General features: G+C 43.9%; 1 protein-coding gene across 2 annotated transcripts in view; it reads left to right on the plus strand.

Moving 5' to 3' along the window:
• Cfap54 (cilia and flagella associated protein 54) overlaps positions 1–26,966 on the plus strand; it is a 270,869-nt gene that overhangs the window by 176,010 nt on the left and 67,893 nt on the right. For both annotated transcript variants that reach the window (XR_015736721.1, XM_087901949.1), the window contains exons 51-61: positions 106–275; positions 9,898–10,000; positions 11,206–11,353; positions 12,090–12,247; positions 12,406–12,582; positions 12,681–12,807; positions 17,975–18,130; positions 20,603–20,708; positions 21,734–21,827; positions 26,081–26,179; positions 26,741–26,882. Coding sequence is in view for 1 of the 2 variants with exons in the window: in XM_087901949.1 (XP_087758075.1) it covers positions 106–275; positions 9,898–10,000; positions 11,206–11,353; positions 12,090–12,247; positions 12,406–12,582; positions 12,681–12,807; positions 17,975–18,130; positions 20,603–20,708; positions 21,734–21,827; positions 26,081–26,179; positions 26,741–26,882 (1,480 nt within the window). In the remaining variant the exon portion in view is untranslated. The remainder of the gene's footprint in view (positions 1–105; positions 276–9,897; positions 10,001–11,205; positions 11,354–12,089; positions 12,248–12,405; positions 12,583–12,680; positions 12,808–17,974; positions 18,131–20,602; positions 20,709–21,733; positions 21,828–26,080; positions 26,180–26,740; positions 26,883–26,966) is intronic.

Below are 26,966 nucleotides of genomic sequence, written 5' to 3' on the forward strand. Positions count from 1 at the left end.
CTCTGACTGTGTGTGGCTGTGAGGTGTTCTCTGACTGTGTGACTTGTGGTGTTCTCTGTGTACTGTGGGTGTTCTCTGACCGTGGCTGTGTTCTCCTCTCTTTAGTCACTGCTACTGATGGAGGCTGAAGACAGGCTGAACTGCCTGGTGTCTGAGATGGAGTCCCAGTGCCACAAGCCCCTCTGCCAGTGCTCTGCTGGGGAGCTGGAGATCATGGTGGAGGCCAGACTGCAGCTAGCTGCCATCGCTCTGCAGAGACACCGGGCAGCATATGGGTGAGTCTCCTGGGGGAAGAGGAACATCACCTCAGTCCTTCACCCTCACCCCCTCATCCTCTCACCCCCTCATCCTCTCACACCTCATCCTCTCACCCCTCATCCTCTCACCCCCACATCCTCTCACCCCTGCATCCTCTCACCCCTCATCCTCTCACCCCTGCATCCTCTCACCCCTGCATCCTCTCACCCCTGCATCCTCTCACCCCTGCATCCTCTCACCCCTGTATCCTCTCACCCACATATCCTCTCACCCCTCATCCACTCACCCCTCATCCTCTCACCCCTGCATCCTCCCACCCCTCATCCTCTCACCCCAGCATCCTCTCACCCCCTCATCCTCTCACTCCTCATCCTCTCACCCCGCATCCTCTCACCCCCGCATCCTCTCACCCCCTCATCCTCTCACCCCTGCATCCTCTCACCCCTGCATCCTCTCACCCTTGCATTCTATCACCCCTGCATCCTCTCACCCCTGCATTCTCTCACCCCTGCATCCTCTCACCCTTGCATTCTCTCACCCCTGCATCCTCTCACCCCCGCATCCTCTCATCCCCGCATCCTCTCACCCCCTCATCCTCTCACCCCTGCATCCTCTCACCCCTGCATCCTCTCACCCCTGCATCCTCTCACCCCTGCATTCTATCACCCCTGCACCCTCTCACCCCTGCATCCTCTCACCCCTGCATTCTCTCACCCCTGCATCCTCTCACCCCCCCCCCCCCCGCATCCTCTCGCCCCCGCATCCTCTCGCCCCCGCATCCTCTCGCCCCCGCATCCTCTCGCCCCCGCATCCTCTCACCTCTCATCCTCTCACCCCCTCATCCTCTCACCCCTGCATCCTCTCACCCCTCATCCTCTCACCCCTCATCCTCTCACCCCTCATCCTCTCACCTCTGCATCCTCTCACCCCTGCATCCTCTCACCCCTCATCCTCTCACCCCTTATCCTCTCACCCCTGCATCCTCTCACCCCTGTATCCTCTCACCCCCACATCCTCTCACCCCCACATCCTCTCACCCCCACATCCTCTCACCCCTGCATCCTGTCACCCCTGCATCCTCTCACCCCTCACCCCCTCATCCCTCGTACCCCCTTACTTCATCAGTTCTCATTCCCCTCACCCTCTTATTTCCTTGCCTTCTTCACCCCCTCAACCCCTCTTTCTCCTCACCCTTTGTCTCCCCTACTCTCCTTCCCACTGACTCTGAAAACCCCAGTGCCCTGTCACTTGGTGACTGTGGGGAATTGTTCATTCTCATTTGTTGAATATTCACATTTTATAAGCTTTGGAAAGTCCTAGGTCTATAGGGACATACTTAGTTTTAATTATTCACAGGGTTTTAAAATTCATTTTTATATAGAACATATCAATTTTCCATAAAGAAATTTCTCTATTAAGCACACTAGGTAGGATGTTTAATATCATATATAAAATGAACAAATTAACAATGCCTGACTTTTGATTACTTTTAACAAGATTTTTTTTAAAAAAATATAAAGCCTTTGGAGTATTATTTTTTCTTAAGCACCAAATAAAAATATGAAAGGGGGCGTAAGAGATGGCTCAGCAGTTAGGAATACTATTCCAGAGCACCCAGAAGGGGTGACTCACAGCTACCTGTAATCTAGCTCTGGGGGATCCAGTACCCTCTTCTGGTCTCTACAGGTTGCTTCAGCCACTGCTGTACATGACACACACACACACACACACACACACACACACACACACACACAAATTTTAAAAAGACAAAGAATTTTTGGGTTCTCAAAATAGCATCTTGAACTGTCGAGGGCTGGACCAACTGAGACCCTGTCGAGGGCTGGACCGTCCTAGACCCCGTTGAGGACTGGACCATCCGAGAAGCTGATTATTTAATTGCACATTTGTGTCAGAGCTTTCCTTCCTTTTGGTCATGGAGTCTGTCTTGAGCTGTCTTGCCTCCTCACTATGGTCCAGAGACTGATGGTGAAGGGCTCCTTCACCGGCGTGTTCACGGCCGTGTGTAAAACAGCCCTAGCAGGGCAACTCTTTACAGTCACAGAAACATTCTTTCAGTGGGTTCCCATAGCACCGGTGATAACCACATCTGCGTCATGAAATCCCCGGACAGGTTCACCAGTGGATTGTTTACTAATAGATACACGTGGACTGTTCACTGACAACAGATTTGAGCACGGCACTATGCTGGGCACTTGGGAGAGGTCAGTATGTCTAATCTGTACAAAATGCATAGCAGTACTGGTGAAAGCCCTGTGGTCAGGGAGTGTGTCTTCTAACAGAGGATAAGCAGGCTGCTGATACGCCTCAGCCTCAACCATGAGCGAGGCAGCCACCTACCATATCTGAGACCATAAGCTCCATGGAGACTGCCAGGACTAAAGATGGCGGAGTTGAGGGGAGAGGAAGACTTGTTTGAAGATTATGTATCTGTGACTTGATACTGTTGAGCGGGAGACCACTTGTGTATCATGCCTGAAGTTCTGGATTTAATTCCTGTCATTTAAAGAGATAAGTAAAATGAACAAATAATAAATGAATGAATAAATGAATGAATGAATGAATGAATGAATAATAATTTTGTGTTGTAACAGAGAGTGCAGGTCAGAGCAGGTCATTTTTTGTGCTCACTGCCTTTAGCGCCCACCCCTCCCCTTCTACCCAGCACTCACATGAGCCATTAAGAATGAAAAGTGAAAAAGAAGTATCTCCTGAGTAAATTGGGGGTGTGGGGGTCACGGGACAGGTTAGAAAGAGAGAGGGGAGGGAAGGAGGGGACTGGAGAAAAATGTATATCTCAATAAAAACAATAATAAAAAATAAATGCTAGATTTGCTACTATTACTACTACTCAAAAAAAAAAAAAGATCAGTAACTTGCAGCTTTGGTGCCGGTAGGACGTTTAGACTCATGGCCTGTGTATAGGAATCTTTATCAAATGCCACCATCCGGCAGATGTCATCAAACAAGCCAGCTCCACTCCTGTTCTCTCAAGACATAGCTGAGCTTTCTAGGGCCCACAACACTCTCTGTGGAAAGCCCGGTGATGCGCTCAGCAGACTCACACTTATCTATGCTGTGTATGGATCTTATTCTAGAGACAGAATGAGGGGTACTTTTTCCATTTCTAAGCAGTCGTGGAAATCCATCCGCTCTCTGTGGAGTAGTGGTTCTCAGGGCATGCAGAGGACTGGCTGTGTGGGAGAACCTTAGAGGTGGGGCGCCGAAGACTGAAGGATTCTGTTAGAACTAACACGTGATCACCTGACTCACTGTGTTATACATCAGTGCTGCCATAGCAACCCTAAAACCTCTGACACCTCAGCACGAATCAAGGAAGTGGGAACAAACTATGACGTTATGGTCTTTAATGCTGCTCATGTGCAATTAAAAACAAAAACAAAAGCCAGCTGCTGTCTGGAAGGATGACTCAGAGCGTAAGAACACTTTTTGTCATGGCTGATGACCTAAATTCAATCCCTGGGTCCCACATGGTGGAAGGAGAAAAGAGAGAGAGAGAGACAGAGACAGACAGAATCAGAGACAGACAAAGAGAGAGACAGAGACAGAGGGATAGAGAGAGACAAAGATAGAGATAGAGATAGATAGATAGATAGATAGATAGATAGATAGATAGATAGATAGATAGATAGATAGATATTAAAGCTAGCAGCACTTACTAGTGCCCTTGATGAAGAAGCAGAAGCTGTGGCATTTGGGATCTTTGCAGTGAAGACGTTCCCAGGCTGGTGGGATCTCCTGTGGGCTGTCTGTTTGGGTGTCTGTGCAGCATACTAGTGTTGATGGCTGTCTTTCAGAGGAACACATGGGTGATGGAATTGAGAGCTGAACAAGATGCTCTTTTCAGGAAAGACCATCTTTATTTGAAAAAGAACAACTGGCAGACTGTGACTGTTCAGCTTGGGATATTTGGCAGACATTTTCTTGAGAACGACTGTGCTACTTCTCGGAACAGATCTGCTACTATCTGTTCCCTATGATAAAATTTGAACGTCTGAATTTTGGAGAATATGTAGCTGTCACCTGAACATGAGCGTTTGGTGTATGAGAGACAGTATTCACGGAAATATTGTTTAATTGAATGATTAAGTATTTCAATAATTGATGTATCCACACAGCGCGTTTTCCAGACAAGTGCTCAATATTTCAAAATCTTTGTGAACCCAGCAGACCAATAAGGCTCAAATGTAGGAAACCATCAGTGTGGGTTACAAGATTCTGTATGGCTACACACATTTAAGAAACTCTCCAAGAAAAATGTAATTATCTAAAGAGGCCAGCTGGGGCTGGGACAGTAGCTCAGAGGACAGAGTGCTTGCCGTGCAAGCCTCAGGACCTGAGCAGAGATCTCTGGCACCTAGGTCAGAAGCCTGGTGGTAAGGACCTACAGCCTAGTGTTGGGTGGGAGGGAGACAGAGACAGGAGGATCCCCAGAGCTTGCTGCTCAGCCAGCCTAGCCAGTCAATGGACCCATGTTAGTGAAAGAACTCATCTTGATAAGGTTCAAAAGTAATAGAGGAAGACATAAGACTTTGACCTTTGGCCTCCGGGTGCATGTGTGCACATGTGCACACACATCTGGATGCCCACATGTATAGTCACAAACATGTGCTCTCACACTGCACACACAAACACACACATATGCACACACATATGCACACACCCATAAATAAAAAGAAGAAGTCTTCTTGTGTGAGGCTGAATTTTCCTTCTATAATCAAAATAAAATGAGAGAATAGACTCATGTGCCAGCAGGGACAGAAATGGGTTTTCCTTTATTAGGACAGACAGTAAATAAAGCCATGGCAGCCTTTAAATTCATGTTTTGGAAAATATTTTTTGTGTATAAAATGTATTATTTCTGTTAATATGTAATGACTTAATCTTAAAATGAAGTCAATATTAACTCAATTTTGGATATGATAAGTGTTGATGGTACCCTTTAGAGGGCCCCAATAATTTTGCAGATACTAGTAGTTTTTCGGAGTGGATAACAGTGTTGAGATCAAAGTTGAACTATGGTAGTTTACAGTGCTGTTACATTTATGGCCATCTTCGTTCTGTAGATTGTTGGCAGCTTTTGAAAATTTATTAATTTTAGGCTTAGACTTAGACTGTTACTACTAATCACAAAGTTTTAAGGATTAAAATATATGATTTTTAATATATGATTTCCAGTAGCGCTCTTTTCCTCAGACTGTATCTCTGAGGGCAGCTGCAAACCTAGAACACACATATGCATGCACGTACACACTCATGCACGTACACACTCATGCATGTGCACACTCATGCACATACACACTCATGCACGTGCACACTCGTGCACGTACACACTCGTGCACGTGCACACGCACTTTTTGGTCATTCTTTACCTGTCCTTAGATATTGTCTCCTCTTGTGGTATAGAGGATGTGAGTAACGAGTGCTATTTTTTTTTTAATGAGAAAGGAATGAGAATGAGAGATTGCCAGATACTCAGGAACGGGCTGTCATGAAAGAACTTTAATTTGAAGACTAGGCAGATGTACGGTAGACGTATGTCAACTCCCCGCCAGTGTATCAGAACACTCCTGCATTAAATACATGAATGTGGCTCCTGGGAAGAAAACCTGAAAGACCTTTGGTGCTTTTGCCTCTGTGGAGCGGAGTTTTCATTTGGGAAGGTCACTGTCAAGATGAGTGAGGTTTCTTGTTCATGAACTTAACCCCCACACACGCTTCTGCTGGAATACTGCTGAGAGCGTTGGACAATCCCTTTTCCAAATGATGGTCAGCTTGACATCTCCTGATACTTCCAATAAAATTATGTGTCAAGGAAATTGAAAGGCGCTTCCCCTGGGGTGACAGGTAGAGCAAGCTGCATGGATTTTTATGAGAATAAACTGGCCATTTTCGTCATGAATGTTAATAAGAAATAAATGGGATCAAAGCTTTCCACACTGTTTCTCCTACTGCACCCTCTTTCAGAACACCGTCCTTTTAATGTTGTTTGAGCAAATGTTGTTCCTATTTTCCTTGGTCTTTAACTTATGGTCTAAATGGGAAAACATCCGAGCCTTTGATTTTATGACCAAACTGAAATTCCTTGCGATTTGAGACTTTAGAACAGGTCATACTTCTGAACTTCTCTGCACTTCTCTGCCTGCTGCCGGGGAGAAACTAGAAATTCTCCTCTGTGCAGATGCTGTTGTTTAAATGTCTGTCCCTGGAGATGGTGTCTTGGAAACGTAACCTCTGAGCTGTGTGCTAACAATGTCTCTCCGGGGTGGCTTGAGAGATAAATGTCCCCTATAGGCTCACGTGTGTGCACACTTGGTCTTCAGTCACTTGTGGTCTTTGGGGAGGTTATATAGAATATTGCTGGAGGAAGTGTGTCACTGGAGGTGGGCTTTGGCGCCTTCTATCCTTGCCCACTTCCTGTCTGATCTCTGCTTACTCTCTGTGGATGAAAGTATGGTCAGCCACCTTTCTGTTCCTGCTGCCATGCGTGTCCTGCCCACTGGTCTGCCTTCCCTTCCAGAGGGACTGTATCCCCCACAACTGTAAGCCACAATACAGCCTGTCTGTCCTGAAGTTGCTTTCTGTTAAGGTATTTTTTTTTTATCATAGCTACAGGGAAGTCATCAATACAAGCTCCTCTGAGAGATAATTAGCATTCGATGGGGTCACCAGGGTAGAGTCCTGATGCGGGCATTAGTAGCTTTGTATGAAAGAAGCCTGAGCAGGTGCAGGCTCGTTCTGTCTGGCCCTGTGACAGTCTATGATGCTATGATGCATTAGGAAACCCTCACCAGTTGATGACACCCACCCAGGGTGGGTGGACAAAGAGCAGCTCTCAACCTTGCTAATGTGTGACCCTTTAATACAATTCCTCATGTTGTGATGACCCCAGCCATAAAATAATTTTGTTGCTACTTCATAACTGTAATTTCGCTGCTGTTGTGAATCATAATGTAAGTATCTGATATGTGACCCCCCAAAGGGGTTGTGACCCACAGGTTGAGAATCTCTGGTCTAGAATAATGCGCTAAGTGTCCTCCTATTCTCAGTTGCAGACATTTTGTTACAGCAACAGAAAACAAAGCAACTAAACTAAGTGGGCTATGACATACTGGGATGTCCTATGTTTTAGTACAGTTTCTTTGTTATCGATATTCCAAACCTCATAGCTCATTTCTCTGTAAAGCAGATCCCAGGCTTTAGAATCAGAAGAGCCCATGGAGTGGGCACTGCTCTCTTCTCCCAGGGTGAGGTGGTGGCTGTGAATGCGCCATCCTGTGCCCTAAAAGTGTGGAGCCCAAAGGGCGGGAGATGGAGCAAGGGACTGCGGTATAACCACAGGTAAACTGAGGCCAAGCTAAGCTCCTTGCTCTTCTTGCTCACTTCCTTTTATAGCCAATGGAAACCAGTAATGTTAATCACAAAGGACACCTTAGAAAGTAAGTAACGACAATGCTGCAGATGTGTTAATGGCCCAGCAAACTCTTAGGAGTTTAATATGCAGTAATTGCTCACAGATTGGAGAACTGCTTAACAAGTTAGTAAAATAAATTAAATAAATAAATTTGGCCTCTACTGTTTCTCTTCCAAAACAATAAACTACCGATGCCAATAACTAGCTCGTTTGCTAAGCACATCCCACTGTAGTAGAATGTCAGGGCCTGGTGAGTGGGGGCTTTGGTTTGTATTGTTTGCTGCTGTATCCATGGCTCCTAGATTTCTTCCTGGCACGAAATAGATACCCAGCGTGTATTTTTGAACAAATGGATCCTAATTTAATCATCAGAATCATTCATTTTGATGTGGTTAGAACTGTTATCATTCTCATTTTATAAAGAGATCGATAATTGCATCTCCCGAGATCATACAGCTAAAACATGACACAGGTGGGCTTTGAACTCTTCCCCCCCGTGTACAAATTCCTGAAAATTTGCTATACAAGTTGAATTTAAAAGCTTTCATTAACAACAGAAGAAAACATAATTAAATCGTTGAAGCTCTAAAAACTTATCAAATTAGAATTGAGTTCAAAGAAAAATGTCAACTGATTTAATCTGTAAAATATTTAATTTTTGTGCGTGCAATAAATGCTTGCAACCAGAGCTGGGGAGGTAACTGTTGTTCAGTGGCAGAGTGCCTGTGTGAAGAGTGCAAGGCCCTAGGGAGGCTTGAGCACTGACCTGGAGTGTGCAAGGCCTGGGTGTGACCTCAGCACCAGAAAACAAAACAGCTTGTAGCCACCAGCAGTGCTTGTAGTAAATAGGTCATGACATTTTTACTTGTAGCCACTGGAAAGTATGGATTAAAAGATACTACTGGCAAAAGACAATTACTCCTCTTCCCCCCACCTTTGCTTTTTATTCCCAAAAGAGGAAACTGTAAGCAGTCCACAAACACCTGGGAAACCTTCATCCACTTGTAAAAGTGAAGTAACACCTGTGGTTTGGCACGATAGTCTGAATACACGAATACAAAAAGAAGAAAGAGCCTCAGCCCCTACCCGGAAAGTAACTATAACAGAAGGGGCTCGTCACCAAAGTCCTGGGCGGTTGCCCCAAGGATGTGTCAGAAGAAACAATGTAGTAGATGAGAGAGAAATCTTATAAACCTAGGAATGGCTACGGTTGTTCTGCTGAAACGGCCCGTGGTGGGCATGACAGTGGGTTTACACTCAGGCCAGATGCGTGTATAACTGAATGCAAGTGTTGGAACCGAGTCCAGAAAAGGGCAGTGATTAATAGCGAGCTAGAGACGGTCCTCAAGGTATAGCAACCAAGCAGGTATGGAGGAGAAAGAACGATTAGAGCCCTGAGTTTTTCACCTTCCACATTTTATCTCATTCTCCCTGCTTTTGATAAATAGAGAAATAATGTTTTTAAAAATGGATTAGTTGAGAAGGATGCTTTTGAAATCGTTAAAAGTAATGGCTATTAAAAATCTAAACCAGGATATGTAATTTTCCGATTAGTGTGGCAGGCCAAAGAAAAATCTTTACTGTGGCAAAGACACAAAATAATAGAAAAAGGGAAGAGAAGTAAACAGCTGTAAAAGACCAGGAGAAATTAGATATTATGGGGCTGGCTAGACGGATACTTGCTGGCAAGCTTGGCCATTTGAGTTTCATCTCAGAACCCACAGAAAAAGAGCACTAACTCCACAGAGTTGACCTTTGTCCCTCACACACACGCTACGGCACATTGAAGATCCGGAGCAACGACAATGCCGAAGACTTGGAATGGAGTAAGTTTGGCTTCAGAGGGCAGAAGTAGAGGGTTTTGCTTCTAATCTGTTTGAGATCATGGAAACACTCATTCATTTATGCTTTGATCCATTTCTTCTTATTGAAAAAGACGTTATCGTTTTTTATTGTGCCTCAGGGACTGTCCTAGAACGTGGTTTAGAAGGCCATGCTGTGTTTAAACAGCGTCCTGACTACAGGACAGGGCTTACAGGGCGGAGTGCTGTTGGGGCATATGACAGGGACACCTGGTTACCTTCTGAGGGGGGCTGGGCTGTCAGAGTTTCGTAGGAAGTGGACACTTGTGAAACAACACGCAGATGTCATCACTAGTAACAGTCCAATCCGTCCCTCGGTTCCAGGGCTGCCATAGTGTATTCCACGCTCAAGCTCCTCCAGGACTCGAAGGTGTTTAAAGAGAGAACGCCGGAGGACTCGGAGAGTCCTGCCTCCCCGGGAACCTCTGTACGTATGCGCATGATAGCCTTACAATGCACATCGCAGCACGCGGTGTACCGTAACTAAGGGCACAGTGGGACGCTGATGAGCTATCGGGGTGAAGCCAAATGGTAAAGGAGAGGTAACCACAAGACCGGGGTTCAGGTCAAAGTCCCATTTATGCCCTTTATCAAGAGAGGCCCTTAAATTCTTTTCAAAAGTTTTGTGCTCTCCTTTGTGAGCTGTTGAGGGTGGATGCAGTCATCACCAAGAGCTCCCTCAGGTGTGTGGTTGTGGTGAGTCCTGATACGGCCCCCACTAGCAGGGTGGGTTCCCAAGGCCCACTCTTCCTTCCACCCTTGCGTTTATTACCGGGGTGCGGCAGCAAGGACACTCACCCTCTTTCCCACCTGGAGTTCCCCACTCTTGGCCTTCCCCATACACGGGGTTTAACGTCTGCTGGCCACGAGCTGGTCACGAACTGTGTCACTGGGCTGGGTGAGACTGCGTAATTTAACAACAGAAGATTGCTCAGGACTCTGCACAAAAGGATTCATCACACAGAAGTTTGCTTGCGATATTAGGCATTTCTAATGAAATCACTCATACCCAGAGAACTAATAACCCAGAATAGATACCCAGTACTATATTTACCATTTTTCATCCCTTAAATGGAGGCTTTTGATGACATAGAATCTGCTGATAATATAATTAAAAACAAAACCAAAAAATCCCACGTTGCAAAGCTGTTTTATTAATTAAAATTTTTAGTTTATGTGTATGAGTGTTTCATTTACATATAAGTGCACCATGTGTGTGCGTTTCCAGCAGAGGGCAGATGAAGTCATTGGAGTCTGCTGGTTACAGGTGATTGTGAGCAGCCTTGTAGCTGCTGGAAACCCAACCCAGGTCTTCTGCCAGAGCGGCCAGTGTTCTTAGCCTCCGAGCTATCTCTGGTTGCATGCAAAATTGTTTTTGAGTAGCGGTGTAAAGAGAAAAGACAGGTCAGAATGTGGTATAATATGTTAGGAGTTAAGGAATTTAGGGTGATTTTACTTGTTTCTTTTTGCATGTATCTTATGCTTTCTAGAATGTTAAAGAGCAACTTCTTACTTTAAGATGGGATACTGTGAAATGCTCTTGGGTGCTTCTCTCTGTTCATGCTTAGCCTTAAGCTATAGCGCTGGCATTATCCAAGGGGAAGCTAACCCCGTCGTTTTGACGTTCTTTAGACCACAGAAAGCAAAGATGATAACGAGTTTTTAGATCCCATTTCTCTGAATTCCCGGGAATATTTCAACATTCACCTTTGGCTGAGGTGCCGCTTGATGCTCGTGACTGCGTTTGTTGCACAGATTCGTGGTATCGGAATCATGAAAGGTATTTTCTTAACTAATGTCTTCAGTATGGTTTATTTGACATGGGGGACAGGATTGTATGGGGATATGTCTATGAGAATGCTCACAGCCTTCTAGCTTGCTCTCTTTCCAGAATTTAGAATACAGGCTGTTAAAAAAAAAACAGTGATTATTCACAGTGTTCTGTATCAGAGCAAACAGCCTATTTGTTACTGATTTAATTTTTTAAAAAAATACAAGGAGATTGCAAAATACATTTGCACAGCTCTTCGCATAGAGCTGATGATCCACCCACATAGGGTCCCAATGCTGACCTGCCCCCTCCTTGCCAAGTTTTCCCCCACTCAGTCTCTTCTATGGGTCTTTACTTCCCTTTCCTCTCCTGAGGCGGAGATAACATACGTCCCTGCCTGACTCATTGCCAGACCGAAGGTGAGAGGTGTCATAGTCTTAAATGACAGCCTGGCATCTATAAACAGTGGCTCCCACAGTGACTGATAGCTGTCAAGCTGTGTGCTTACCTATTTGCATGTCTCTATCTACCTCCCAGATGGAGTCATTTCATGTAATAACATTACTTTGATAGCGTCGGACTAAAGTACTTTCACCCAAATTAGAACACGTCCCTGCTCCGTGTTTCATGGAAGCCCATTCATTTTCCATTTGAATGTCCTCTTATTCTCTGATCTTTGGGGACGCTATATGCATACCCTTCTTGCTTTCCCCTGCATCTCGATGCTCGCCCTTGTCTGCCTTAGAGAATGACATGGCGGACTGTCTGAGCCTCATCAATGAAGTGTGCACAGAGGCAAAAAGTGCGGAGGACACGGAGTGCCTGGCCGAGTTCCTGATGCAAGCCGTGATCCTGGGTCTTCAGGAAAAACACTTAAAGGCAGACATCATCAGAAACCTTCAGGTAACGGAGACAGTGTAGCATACACACGTGTGTTTAGGGAACATCCCGGTTGGATCAAAAGGAGGGGATCCTCAACCCTAATGAATATGCACCTGGCACCATGGCCACAGCTCAACAATGAACCAGAAAACACCAACAGAATCATGTTCTCTCTATAGGAAATCATCCATTTGCTGGGAGGAAGTGAGTTCCTTTCTCCTCGATCTTGGCTAACTCTAGCAAGAAGCTTCGTTCTAATGGATGACTTAACCAAAGCTGAAAAATTCAAGCAAGGGTCTTCAAAAGAGGACAAATTAGTTTTCTTGAACCAAGCACACAGCATCGTCATTGCCCAGGTGGGAATGCTTTCAGTGGCCACGAACTTGGGAATGAACTTTTCTGCCATTTTTTTCTTCTCCCTCACTGTGACATTGGGGCACTGTTTCTCTCCTAGATGCTGAATTTTGGAGAGACAATTGAATTCCCTCTCTCAGAAGCTGATTTTGCAAATCCACTACAGCCTTTGAAAAACATCTACCTTCCTCATGTCATGTTATTGGCCAAAATAAAACTGAGAATTGGTAAGAACATTTAATCATCTACCTTCCTAGAGTATCATAGGCATTTTTTTTTGTTTTCTTTTGTTGGGGTGGTGTTTTGAGAGAGAGTTTCTCAGTGTAACAGCCCTAGCTGTCCTGGAAGTAGCTCATGTAGACCAGGCTGGCCTCGAACTCAGAGATCCACCTGTCTCTGCCTTCCTCTTGCCGGGATTAAAGACATGCACCACCATCACTCTGTTTCTATAGACATTTTTAATTGCTTTTTTCAGGTAGCATATCGTAACTTGAAGGATCAGTCTGATGAATGCCCAGGCTCTGCATGCTTAAATAGGTTTGGTTCACTTACCGCGTGCTAGATTCTGTGATACAAGGCTGATCTTCGTGCACAGATCAAGTGTGAGGCTGACTGTAGTAGTCATAATATGTGAAACGTTCTGCCATGGACGGTCGCCTTTTATCCAGCTAGCCAGGCTCTGTAACAAGATTATTTCCACAGTCTACTTTATTGAAAAAAAAATCATGGAAACCCAGAATGTGGGTGCATTCCTAAATAATACACCACATTTTTTTTTGTTCTCTAATCACAACTGGTTATTTTACACTCATGTCAAACTGAGGAAGGTTTTTGGGAGGTGTTTAGAACAGTGTATTATGTCTTCTGGTTGTCCCTGATGCCGCTAAGTGCCCGTGTCTCTAAAAACAATGCCCATGAAAAAGCATTATCTTAATGTGCTGATGATCATGGCATGCTTTGTCCCGAAGCCTAGGAACTTGCATCATTTTAAGCAACAAATCTGTGTCCTGTACATGTGGGAATTGCCAAAGTCTTTGAGTTTTTGTGAATCAAGGTGTCTTGAAGACGTAGTTTCCACGTCTCACCACGGTGCATGCTAAGCAAGCAGCGGCCCTTCTGCTAAGACCACCTTGAACACCAGGTGCCGTGGGTGTTTTAGGCAGTGTCAAGAAAGGTGCCCAGGTCTGCTGTGCTCTACCGGCTAGCCCCTTGGGGAAATCCCTCTAATCAGCCCAGGTTTAAACTATGCCAGTGTTCCTGTCCTGAAGCAGGACAGGATTCCACCCCCTCTGCTCTTCCTCTCTTGACTCCCGTTAGCTCCTTGTCCCACTTTATTCTAGACTTGGATGAGAGACATCACTGTTGATTGATCAAGGCTCAATTACAGCTCCAAAATGTTCATTCCGATCTTGCTTGTCTGGGCCGCCAGTACCGGATACTGTCTACATCCCCTGCATCTTCTTGTCACTCAACTCTCAACTTGTAGATCCTCAGGCGCTGTGACCTCCCACATTTCCTTCTCTTTCTCTGGTTTCTTAGTTACCATGAAATCTTCTATTTTCATAAGTCACCTCTTATATTAATGTTCTGTATCTACTGTGGCATAAAAGGCTCCTGTGATGTGGTCTGAACTAGGTAATGAGAATTTTTTTTTTAAAAAAAACCTCTTTCTTCTTCTTTCTTTTAGAGATATTGTATTTACAACTTGTAACATCCCATAATAGACCTCCTGCCACTGGGAAAACACTGGTACCTTCCCACTCCCTGTCTTCTCATCTGTCTCTTATTTCCCAATCTCCATTCTGCTGTGTGGCTGTTGATTGAGTTCCTCCCCCACCCCCCATGCTTTCCCCAGAGGATTCTCTCTGAAGCATTGATTTTCACAAATACCTTTTCTTCACCGTGACATGCGACTGATACACTATATCAGTCCATCATGAGCATCCTGAGGTGTGGCCTTCACTCTGGGGTTTGGTGATGCTTACTCTCAATGTTTCAAATGAGTGTTAGTCTAACTTTTATTTTCTTTTGGCAAGAAATCTATCCTTCCTTCCCAAAACCTTGTTAGATTTTTTTTTGTTTTTGCCCTTCAGATAATTCATCAACACATGTCTGGGTACAAGTCTTCTCTTCCTCTGTCTAGAAATCAGTTGAGCCCTTGGCATCTGCAGGCAAGTTTCTTCCTGTCTGGGGAGGGGAGGATTTCTTCTTGCTTAATTATTGCCCTTTCACAACCTCTGTTCTTTCTTTGGGACTGGATACCTATGTGAAAATCTCAAGAGTATCACTTAACTTCCTTGTAATTCTCTAATTTCAGAACCAAGGCCGTCATAGCCCACTTGCCCTGGGATACCCTAGCCTAGGTAGTCTATAGGCAGTAGAACTCTATTGCTTTTGTTTCCGGAGAATTGACCAAAGTCAAGTTTTAATATCCAGTGAGTGCACATCTGCATCCCAGCCTGTGATGGGAAGGGCACACAAACTACTCCAGGCTGTTATATAACTCCTGCTGCCCATTCACAAGGGCTCCTAATCACCAGGCAAAGTCCTGATCTTTCCCTGTAGATAGCATCCTGGCTGAGGAGGGGGTTTTCAAGACAGAAATGGAAGAGAATGTATGCTTGTAGGGAATAGTTGTGGCACTCCCCTCACAGAAGAGTAAATGAGAGAAATGCCTGGCTCTGAGCTGGGGCCTTAGTAAGCACTACAAGTGCTGATAATATTTGGCTTTGTCTGGAAAGTCTATCATCTTTCCCTTATAATTCTATCTTTTTAATATAATTTATGATGGAAACCTAATCTAATGGAGCTTCTTAATAATTAATAGTTTTGGCATTGACCCCCTCTCAAAATTAGCTGGTAAGCTGTATCTCTATGTCGGCTGGTGTGTTTGTAGGTATGTATGCAATTCTGTTACCCTGTCCTCAATCTATTTTATTTCACTTCTGCTTTCTAGAAGCCACATTTGATCTTCCTCCTGATGGCTGCTGACTCTTCTTTCCTGGGCCATCCTTCTTTGTCTGCTTGTTAGTCTTCAGGTCTGGCTATGACAGTCTGCCCGTGATGGTCAGAGAGGCAAGTTCTCTGAAAGAGTCTCAATTCCCTGCTGAGTCTCCAAGGGAAATAACAATGGCCAGTCAGCATTGTCAGATACCTCTTGGGAAACCCAGGAGGCAGCCAGCCTCAGCTTCCCTTCTCTGGGACTTGCAAACCTCCTCTCAGGCTCTCTTGAGGGTACCACCTCTTATCTTTGACATAAGCCTCCTTGCCCCTGTTTCTCCGGTCTTGTTTGCCTAGAGGGCAGAAAGCTGGTAGCAGCTCTCTGTGGTAAGCGTCACCTTCTAGGCCCTTCTGCCTCCTCTACCTGAAGCTGTTCACCAAGAGAATCAGTAGTAGGACTGGACTGGCAAAGGGAAGCCAGCGAGCATATACTCAAGGTACCATCTTTCCTAAATATTCCCCTTATCTCTTTCTCCTCCTTGGATCCCATCTCAGTAGCATCACTGAGGCATGAGTTTCAGTACATACATCCCTCTCCCTTGGAAGTCTCCTATCTGATGGAGTTAGCACAACTGGCTGGCCTCTGAGACTCCTTGCAGCCCAGCCAGTGACCACACACAGGCGATTGTCCCTAAATTCTGAGCCTACAGTTTATCTGTATTATTAGGACATTTGAGTTCTATGTTATGTTTGAGTTATGTGCTCAAAGCACAGCATGTGCAAAAATCAAATCTGCTCTTGGCTTTTCTGACTCACTAATCTTGAAGATCTGTCACCACTCAATGACAATACTGTTGCTTCTTGGTAGACGCATTTGAAGCTGAACAGCCTGCTCTCTGCTATGTTATATTAAATACAGCCTCTAAAAACAAAACCACAAGCCGCTTTTCTGTCAAAACAAAGTCAGTTTCACAACAGTTTTTTTTTCCAAGTTGGTGTTTTCTGGGAGAAGGAACATTTCAATATTATGAAGCTCAAAAGCTCCTGCAGCTAGCTTCTCGACAGTTTCTCTTTATAGTCTAGATGGCCTCACAGATTTGGCTACTTCCTCTTCTTATTCTTTGTGATAGCCTCTGACAGGAAATAGCATGCTTTAAGGTTATAATTATGAAACAGAAGTGGGTGAGATTGTCACCCACTGGCCTACTAAACAGCCATGTTGTCTGGGTAATTTCCTGAAACCTTTCCAAGACCTGGATGGACCAGATCTCTTCTCTGCTCCCATAGTGCCCTGCAGTTTTTCTTCCTGTGACCAGCCTCACGATGCTTGAACTACTTGCCTTGCTGTTTCTATTCTCGGTTAATCAACAGCTCCACGACCTCACTATTAGCGTACTGTGCTGTAGTTTAGGGTGTGGGACCTGGGCCCAGGCTGCTTTAGGTTCAAATCATGACCATGTGACCTTGGGTATAATGTTGCCTGCTCAGAGCTGTGAATCACAGTGCAGTTCATGTGGAGTTCATGAGATGGTACCTGGCATGTAGGAACCATTTAACAGTCCTATCTCTTAGTATTTTTTTTCTTCTCGTTTATATCTAGTACTCAAATATAGAGGAAATATTTTTTTGATAAATGTCAGTCTTTGATGCCATATAGAATGGTGTTCTTCCATTCAATAATCCTTCCATGCAGTCAGTAAAGATGAGAGCTCCTACAGAGTGTGGCATGTAGCCCTTGCCTGTAAGGAGCTTTCTTACACAGTTATGATGACAGATTACATAATGAGTAGCCAGTGCATTTAATAGAAAGAAAACGATTGCCTATTAACATATGCAATGAACAATATACAACTTCCAGATGTTTCTATGGTAACAGCCTCTTCTTAAAAACATGGAGCTGTCTCTGAGTCTTTTGCTGGCCTCTGAGACCCCATTCCTCATACTGTGTTGTCATGTCCAGCCTTAAGGAAAGGGGAGGTGCTTAGCCTTACTGCAACTTGATATGCCATGTTTTGTTGATACTCATGGGAGACCTGCCCTTTTCTGAACAGAAAGGAAGGAGTGGATGGGTGGGGGAGGCACAAAGCAGAGGTGGGGGGAGGGACTGGGAGCAGAGGAGGGAGAAGAAGCTGGGATCGAGCTGTAAAATATTAAATAAATATTAAAATTACTTTGGGAACAAAGAAGGAACATGGAGGTTGTTCTAGAAGCACCATGAACAGTTGAGAACGGGAGACTCTTGGAGACTATTGTTGACTTTAAAAAGAAGACAGCACATTGGAGATTGCTCAGAGCCCAGTTTACTGTTTTGGCTCCCTGGCATATTGTACAAGCGGCTCTCTAAAGCATTCTTTCTACCGGAAACTGTTGACAACCCACACCATCACAGTAAGAGATGGCCCTTGTCTTAGTGGCTTGCTCCAATCTCTGAAGGCTTTACTGTTTTGCTTTTAGGACACACCTTGTCCAAGCAAGTGTATTCCAGCAGCAAAAAGAAGGACATCACGAAGTGGTTGCCTGCCCTTCACCTCTTTGAGGTGGCCTTGAAGCTCTGCAAGTCCACAGCTGCCGAGGAGCAGGAGGTGGAAGCCGAAATTCTGTTTCGGAAAGGTAGGTGGAGCTTGGCCACAGAACTGCCCTAAAGCGAGTGGAGCTGTGGCGTTATTAATAATCATCTTCCTGTTTGTAAATGCAAGAGCTTTACAAGACACCAGTACTCTCTGTAAGTCTCCACTTCTGAGGAAAGCCTCTCATTAAGTTATAACTAGAAAAAAAGTTATTACTAATTGATGTCCTCGTATAAAGCTTAATATTTGGTTCAAGAAAATGTCAACTTCAGCCACTTGACCACATATCGTTTGGCTGGAGAGACAACGCAGCAGTTTTCCAACTGCTGAGCGTGTAAAGTTCCTCTAGAGGACCTGAGTCAAGTTTCCAGCACCCACGTTAGGGGAGTCACCACCCGTAACTCAAGCTCCACGGGATCCAGCGAAGTCTTCCAGCCTCTGTGGGTGCCTTCTTTCATGTTCACATATACCCACACAGACACATGGACACATAATTTAAAACTTCAAGAATTAGGCCTAGAGAGATCACTCAGCAATTGAGATCACTGACTTCTCTTCCAGAGGACCCAGGTTCGATTCCCAGCATGAATACAGCTGTAACTTCAATTTTAGGGGATCCATTGCCCTCCTTTGGCATCTCAGGTACTAGCCATACACATGATACACAGACATAACATGATAACATGCAGGAAAACTTATCTGTACACATTAAAAGAAGATATTGAAAACAGAAATTAATCTTTGAAAGACACATACTTGTTAAATAATAATTAATAAGACAAATTGAACTTACTAATTAAAAATAATTAAATGAGAATGATAAATTAGTGTCTTACATTATTTCATTACCTAGTTAGGTATTTTGGTTAATTTCTCTAAGTAAGAGATAGCATAAATTAAAATTTAATACCTGTAAAATACCTGCCTTAGAATTTAAAGACAATGCATTCATGGGCTTTCACCATGGCCATTTTTGCACAGGAAAACCAAAGTATAACAATTGCTGTCCTTTACTGAGCTAGACATGCCACATGAGAGTTAACATCTCACACACCAGCAGCTATTAAATGAGTATGCCCTGAGGGGAGCTCTGTGTGTGTGTGTGTGTCCGTGTGTGTGTGTCCGTGTGTGTGTGTGTGTGTGTGCGCACACGCGCGTGTGCGTGTTCCACCTCTTGGCCCTTTCCCTCCTGCTCTGCAAAAGCTGTGGCTCTTACTCGTGGTGATGATAGGACTTTGCTTTCCTGGCATTTCTACTGCAGGACAGCTCTCTCAGTTCTTGTGCTAGAAGGATGACATCCACCATGGTTGCCATGGTTGCTGGGAATCAAGGGATGGGTAGGCACTGGCATCATTTCTAAGTATTTTCAAACATTTGCTGTTTTATTCTTTAAGTATTTATTTTTTATTAAGTTTATTATTATTATTATTATTATTATTACCACCTCCTGACTTTTGTTAAGTTTATTTTTAAAACTTAAAAGCTTGGCTGGAGAGATGGCTCAGCCATAAAAGGCTAGGCTTATACCAATATAAATATATAACTTAAAAACTTTGATAAAAATTATATATATTTCAGTACAGCGTAATGCTTTCATATATATATATATATACTATATATATATAGTATGAGGTGATTAAACCTAGCTAATTCTACTTAAACAAACAAATCATTTTATTTTGTGGCATGACTGTCTAAGAATCTATTTCCTTAGCACTTTTTAAGTATATAATATACTAATTGGAATCACTAGGCTGTACAGTAGATCCCAGAACACATTCATCCTGACTAAACTTTTATCAGCACCTCTCTGTTTCCCATACTTCAGCAACTGACACTTTACTTTAGACCTCATGAATGGAGCTTTTTCAGATTCGCAAACTGATTAAGTAACATCATGCAGTGTTATCTTCCTGTGCCTAGCTTCTTTTGCTTAACATCGTGTCCCGTGTTCATATGTTCAAATGGTAACATTCCTTTCATTTTATGCTGGATAATATTCTTTTGTGTGTGCGTGTGTGTGTATGTGTATCACATTGAAAAAAATCCATTTAACCTCAAAGAGCACTCAGACTCATTCTGTCTCTGTATGTTATGAATACTGCTGCAATGAACATAAGGGTACAACTGAGCTTACATATATTAATATTATATTAATTATGTTAATTAATTATATTAATTTATATATTAATATATGATTAATACTAATATATATTGTGAAATAGACAAGAGCAAGAGAGAAAGGGATGTTAGGGGAGAGGAATCACAAAGTAAAGGGACAGAGGACAGGAAGCAGTGGTGTTGGGAAGCAAAGGTATCTTTATGGAAAGCATTTCAGACATTCCTGGGGAAGGAAGCGGTAATTCTTTCATCCTCAGCTTATCTTCCATCAAGGAGGGATGGACAGACAAGCGGAGGACAGCAGGCCAGCTTCCAGGGTTTGTAGAACGAAGCATTTGCTCTTCCGTCATACAAAGAGGGGAACCATCCTCATGTATGCTATTTCTTCTTGCAGGCAGAATAGAGCGTCAAATCCTGATGGAAGAGAAATCTCCAATTTCTCAAGTAGAGAGTTTTTTCGAAGCTATTCAAATAAGCCTGAGAAATGATCAGAACCCAGGGTAATGGAGACCATTTAATTCTTGTAGCACTATTCCTGTGTGGTCTGAGCTCTGTGTGGTAAAGCACGCGAGATTCAAGACAGGGATGAGGGGTTGGGATGTAGCTCAGTGGTAGAGCGCTTGCCTAGCAAGTGCGAGGCCCTAGGTTCGGTCCTCAGCTTTGGGGGGGGGGGAAGATGAAATATAAAAGAAAGGGATGAATGAGAGACCTGGTCATGGCAGGGTTCATGCACTGGGGTAACCCAGACAGCAGGTTTACCTACCTGGTTCTCGAGCGTGTTGCTCTGGCTCTGACCTAAGGCGGCCTTTATAGAAAAGTGGGGGGATGCCTCCCATCAGTCATAGTGGCATTCTAGGTTGCCAGCTGGTTCTCACCCAGACCCAGGTCTCCCATCAATATCAAGACCATGGGTATTCATCTGGACTATTGGCTTACACCTAGAAGAACCTACCATGAATGTTAAGGAGTTTAGAAGGATTTATTTACATAGTCTCTGAAGCCATCCATACTAATAGCCTACTTCAGTCGGTTAAAAAATAAATGACCACAATATTGATGGGAACCTACTGTTGTCAGGCCAGGACTGCTCCAAGAGATGTCAACTGGTACTTTTAATAGAATATCTCTAGATCTGAGCATTACTGCCTTCTGAGGTGGTCTCTGTCTATTTCCATTTTAATTAGTGTAGGAGAGTAGACAGAGGCCTGGTTTTCAAGAATGGCTTCTTTTACCATGATTTCTTTAGTGACTGCTTCACTGGAATGTTCCAGAAAGGTCTTTGCTAAGCTTTGCAGCAGTCATAGTCCAGGATGTCGCCAGTATAAGCCCAGGTAGAATGCTGAGTTTTTTCATGAGCTGCTTCTTTCTGAGGAAGATCCTACTAACTGCAGCCTCAGGATGCATAGGTTAAGAAAAGAACACTTGTCTGTCCTTCCCGTTCACTCTCCCCGACACTGTTGGCAAAAGGTACAACGAGTTCATCCAAGAGACCGCTGAAGCTAAGTGTAATGTCCTTTCATTTTAGGTTGATCAAAGACTCCTACCTAGAAATTGCCCTGGTGTGTTTCCATCTCAAGAAGCCGAGGAAGAAAGTCTCGGCGACACCATCAACACTCAAGGTAACAGCCGCGTTCAGAGGGATTGGAAACCTTTGATCATTTGCAGTGATTCTGCACTGTGGAAATAATGAGGCATTTTCCTAGATGACTTGGAGACATCAACTCATTACTTTATAGTCATATGTATCACCATTAATAAAAACCCAGAGACAGAAATTGGGATCCAACCCGAAGGTCAGAAAAGCAAAACAGCCAGCTACTGGCTCTTACCTCTGCCTCAGTCTAAAATGGCGATCCTGCCTCCAGGAATCTCAGAATGAGACTGAGCCTGAGAGCTGTCTCCTTCTGTTTTATAATCCTCTCTAGTGCCGGGATTAAAGGTGTGCCCCACTTTCTGTGGCAAACTAGTGTGGCTACTGGGATCAAAGGTGTGTGTCCCCACTGCCTGGTCTGTAAAGCTGGCCAGTGTGGCTGTTTTACTCTCTAAATGTCAGGCAAGCTTTGTTTGTTCAAATACAAATGAAATAGCCCTACAGTCACATTTGTAGTCAGATGCCTCTTGGGAGCCTTTTGGTAGAACTGTGGAAATTGATTTCATGTTGGTGTTTCTGCTTGTGAAAGTGACGAACACAGAATGCTGGTTATGTAAATACACAAAGGCAATGGTTAGGCATGCTTGGGAGAATATAGGAATGGACACACAGTAATTTTGAAGCTAATATGGCCTGTCGGTGCCATTCACATCTCACAGATGTATCAAGCATCGGCTTTGATAGAGGCGATCTTCTAGAAGGTACTGAGTCAGTGCTAAGACAAGCATAGTCCTTCTTCCCATCAAGCTGGGTGGAGGGAGATAGGCCGTATGGCTGCAGACATGGAAAATCAGAAGGAGTGAGGGAGGAAGAGGGGCTGAGCAGGGCTCTTGGTAGTGCATCTCACGACGAGGAAATTATTTGGGTTGCTGGGGTGGCTCGTAAAGGTAGCACTTTGGTGTGATGTCATGATGTGAGGCATCGGGTAAGGGGACGCTGTGCAGACTCAGGCAGATACAGTCCCCACAGCAGTGCTTGGGAATTAAGTGCAGACACATCTCCCCAAGTCTTGCTGAAGGCAGATAATGACTTGTCACTTTGGGAATGGGCTTGGGGTTTGGGGTTTCCCAGCCTCCCAGGTCCGATGGTGTGCATAGGTGTGCTGCAGTACCAAGGATTCTGACCGAGGAAGATCCTGAGGAAAGAAATAAGCCGGGTTGCTTTGAATGACATGATCATTGTTGGGTTGTGGGTAAACGTTCATATTGTCCTTACCAAGTGATCATTGACTCTGCAAGGAGATCTTTTCAGAAAACATTGGGACAAAAGCCCTTAAAAACCAGCAGGAACACGGCCACTGAGCTGGGTCAGTCCGTCAAGGCTCTTGCCACCAAGCTGGACTCCCATGATGCTCCTGGTAGGAGAGGACCAATTAGAGCAAAGTAGTCCTGTGACCTCCTTACATGTGTCTCCAAAGTAATCAAATAAAATGTGACGCAAAATAAGCAATGGTATCGTTTCACTTCTAGTGATGTGCAAACAGGACAGTGTTGGCCTTGGATCTCAACTTGATGTCCCAGAGTGACTTCCGAAGCCTCGCTTCCCCACCCCTGATATGGAGATGGCTATTCGTATCTTTTAGTGTGGCTAGGAGCGCAAACAAAGTATTGAGCGTGATGTGTTAGGTACCGTTAGCTTCACATAACTTCAACATGACCTCTGTATTCTTCATTAAGTATTTTATATGTAGTAGATTACCCAGTAATTATTAGTTAAGTCTAATGAACTATTTTGAGCATTCATTCATTCATCCACTCATTCTCCAAACATTTTTGAAGGGATTAGTGTGGTACCAGGCATGCCATCCTCTTTCCCTACAGAGTCCAGAGTCTAGCGAGGGAAAGACATCGTAGAACGGCACCTCGATAAGGGCTGAAAACACAGTGTGCCAGGGAGGAGATGCCGGACAGACTGGTTCTCTTTTGTGGGCGTGCTATAGAAGACTTCACAGATGAGGAAGTTTAGAAGAGGGACTGGGATTTCCCAGGCAGTTAAATGAGGAAAAATAGTTCAAATAGAAAAAGATCAGTGGCAACAGCTTTTTTCACCTCTTCATATTCTAGGCACAGGTCTCCCAACTGTATGTACGATTTGCAAATACCCCCGCCCCCTGGAGCTGGTGGCTTGTGGTGTTTAGAGACACAGAAGATTTTAATTGTTATGAAGTTCCGCGATGAGCTCTCCCTTTTTTAGCAGTCATGTTTGGAGTGTGAACATCTTTAGAACCCATTGATCTTTGAGCTCACCTTTGCAAACATTTCGCTCTCTGTCGCTGTAGCTTTGGGTAAGAGCTTGGGTTTCAGAGCACATGCCCTCCAACGCCACGATTCATCTTCAGGATTCGTTTGTACTTGCAAACCTTCACATCTTTACTCACATCTTCCAGTCTGCCTCCCAATTTGCGAAATGAAAGCGGAATTGGATCTTTTGAGGAATTCTGTTGAAGCTACAGTCCAATCTGGTGACAACTTGTCTTAACAATTTAAAGACTCCGGGGCCACATATTATAGTTTCTTTATAGAAATGTAACAAATTTGCACATATTGTTGAGTTTTATATCCCACGGCCTCACTGAGTGTGTTTGTTGATTTTAATAGTGTGCATGTGTATGTGTGCACATATGTATATGTGTGTGCAGATGTGTGTGTGTGTGTGTGTGTGTCCTGGGATTTCCTGTCTATAGGATCACATCTTTTACAAGTAAATATGTTTTTTTAATGTTTTCATTTCCAGTCATTCCCAGGCTTCTCTTTTTCTTCTCTGGTCACATGGACTGTGCAGTGTTGATCCCTCCCCATCTAAGCCGAAAACCCATGATGTTCTTTCTCCAGCTATTTTTTTAAAGTCTGTTTACAGACTCCTCGGGAATGTTTCCTTCTCCATTAAAAGTAGCTACTTCCCCCAGTGTTTGCGTCACTATTTTTTTTTCGCCTTACTCTGGCTTCTTCCATTTGTGGCTGCCAGTCTTTCTTCCAGATTTGCAGTATTCAGACTGTTCAGGCTTAGAAGGGTAGTCATTGCTACACTAGAGCCCATATGGTTCCCAGCAGGGTCTTATCTTGGACAAGATGTACAGTTCAGATGCCCATGGGGAAGTCTCTCCTGGTGTCCTTTTCTTCAAACCTGTCATTTGTGGAGGCAGACACATCAGATCATTGTACCTCCTAACTCAGCATCCTTAATATCCAGGACCTCATTCCTTCCCCATGAGTCTTCCAGCTAGAGATAAATCACTGGCATGCTTCATGTCGCTGTATTTAATTCTCCAGTTTTCTTGCAGATTAAAGAAATAATCAAAAATTAGAACGTAGGGGTCTAATTACTTAATTTTTGCTTGTTTGTTTTTAGAGATGGGACTTCTCTGTGTAACCCTGGCTGTCCTAGAACCCACTCTTTAGACCAGGCTGGCATTGAACTCAAGAGATCCACCTGCCTCTACCTCCATAGGGATTAAAGGCCTGTGCCGCCATGTTGGTCTAATTACTTAAAATTTTAAAAATGGACTTAAAATTTATTTACTTCAGTTATCATTAAAAGCATTAGTTACTGTATTTGCTGTATTTATTTTTGTAGCATTAATTTTCTTGGGTCTAAAAATTGAATGCAGCATTTGTATATGTAAAATGTCCCTTGTGGTTTCCTTCCTACTGTTCCACTGAGTTATGAAATCTCTTTAGCATTTTTCATAATAGTAACCTAATATCTAATCACTGAGTCACTCAGAAGACTGAGGCAGGGACTCTTGAGTTAGGGCCTGCAGGGCTTGGAGACCCATGTCAAAACAACAGAAAAACAGGACAAATTTAATTATTATCATTCCTAATCTCTTTGCCCACAATATGTTCAGTGTAAATAACCTTTTCTAAAGTGAAATTTGACATCAGTTAAAGAGATATTTTTATAAAAGTATTTCATAAATCATGTAAACTCACTATAGAAAAATCAGGAAAAAGTAAATATTCTTAAGACTTGGTATAATATTTGCTTATACAGACAATAATATATGCACATTTTTAAAAGTAGGACCATACTTACAATTTTTAAATTTTAAACCTATAGTTTTCTTTTTGATATATTTTAAGTATCTTCTCATGGTAGTAACATGCTATCCTTCGTGATGGCTCCATATCATTCCATCAGCATGCCGTCTGGAGAAGCTGAGGTTTGCCAGGGAACCCTGAGTCCTCTCTCTCCTGAAATTCTCTCTGTTTACTATTTTAGCCTTTTCCCAGAAGACACAGTTCTATTAAAGAACCAATCGCAAGTCGATTTGAGATGTACACCTCACTAGCCTGGATTGCAATCCGAGCTGCTTCGCAGGTTTGTGTGTGCATGTTGACTCTCCCTGTTGTCTGGCCCCACTGTTGACTCTCACGTTGACCGTGTCCCCCACTGTTGACTCTCCCTGTTGTCTGTGCCCCTCACTGCTGACTCTCACATTGTCTGTGTCCCCCACTGTTGACTCTCCCTGTTGTCTCTGTCTATATTGTAGTATCAGACCAGCTGACATTGGATAATTCATGTTCAACATGGATCTACCTACCAAGTCACAGTTTTTGAGGCTGGTAGGTTCAAGACCAAGGGCCAGGACCTGGTCATGACCTTCTTGCTCTATCATTGCCTGGCAGAAGGTGGAAGGACAGAAACAGATATCAAATGGGAAGACAGCTTCTCGTGTAAGAAGCAGCTTACTCTGTAACTACTCTCTCAACCCACGCCTCAGGGCTGAGCTCTCTTGACTTAACCATCTACTAAAATGTTCTCCTTCCCCCCTCGTGTCACTGTGGGGATCAAATGCCCAGCACACGTACTTAGAGGGACACAGTCAAACCGTAGCCTATGCTAACACAGAATAGATGAATTCTAATGTGTTCTTTCTAGGTCAGTGAAGCTGTGCTGGCAATCAACCTCCTGATCGGAAAGAAGAATGCCAGGACCGACAAAGTCAACCACAAGGCGTTGTCAAACATTCCAGAGTTTGCCACCGTGGATCTTTTCTCTTCATATACAGATTATTTACTTGGTATGTTTGGATGTCTATAGAGTCTTCTCTGTGTAACATGCAACCCACCCTAAGACTTTATTGTTGTGGTTCGTTGGCCTTTTG

Source organism: Myodes glareolus, chromosome 26 (genome assembly GCF_982192425.1).
Source record: "Myodes glareolus chromosome 26, mMyoGla1.1, whole genome shotgun sequence".
Lineage (NCBI taxonomy): Eukaryota > Metazoa > Chordata > Mammalia > Rodentia > Cricetidae > Myodes > Myodes glareolus.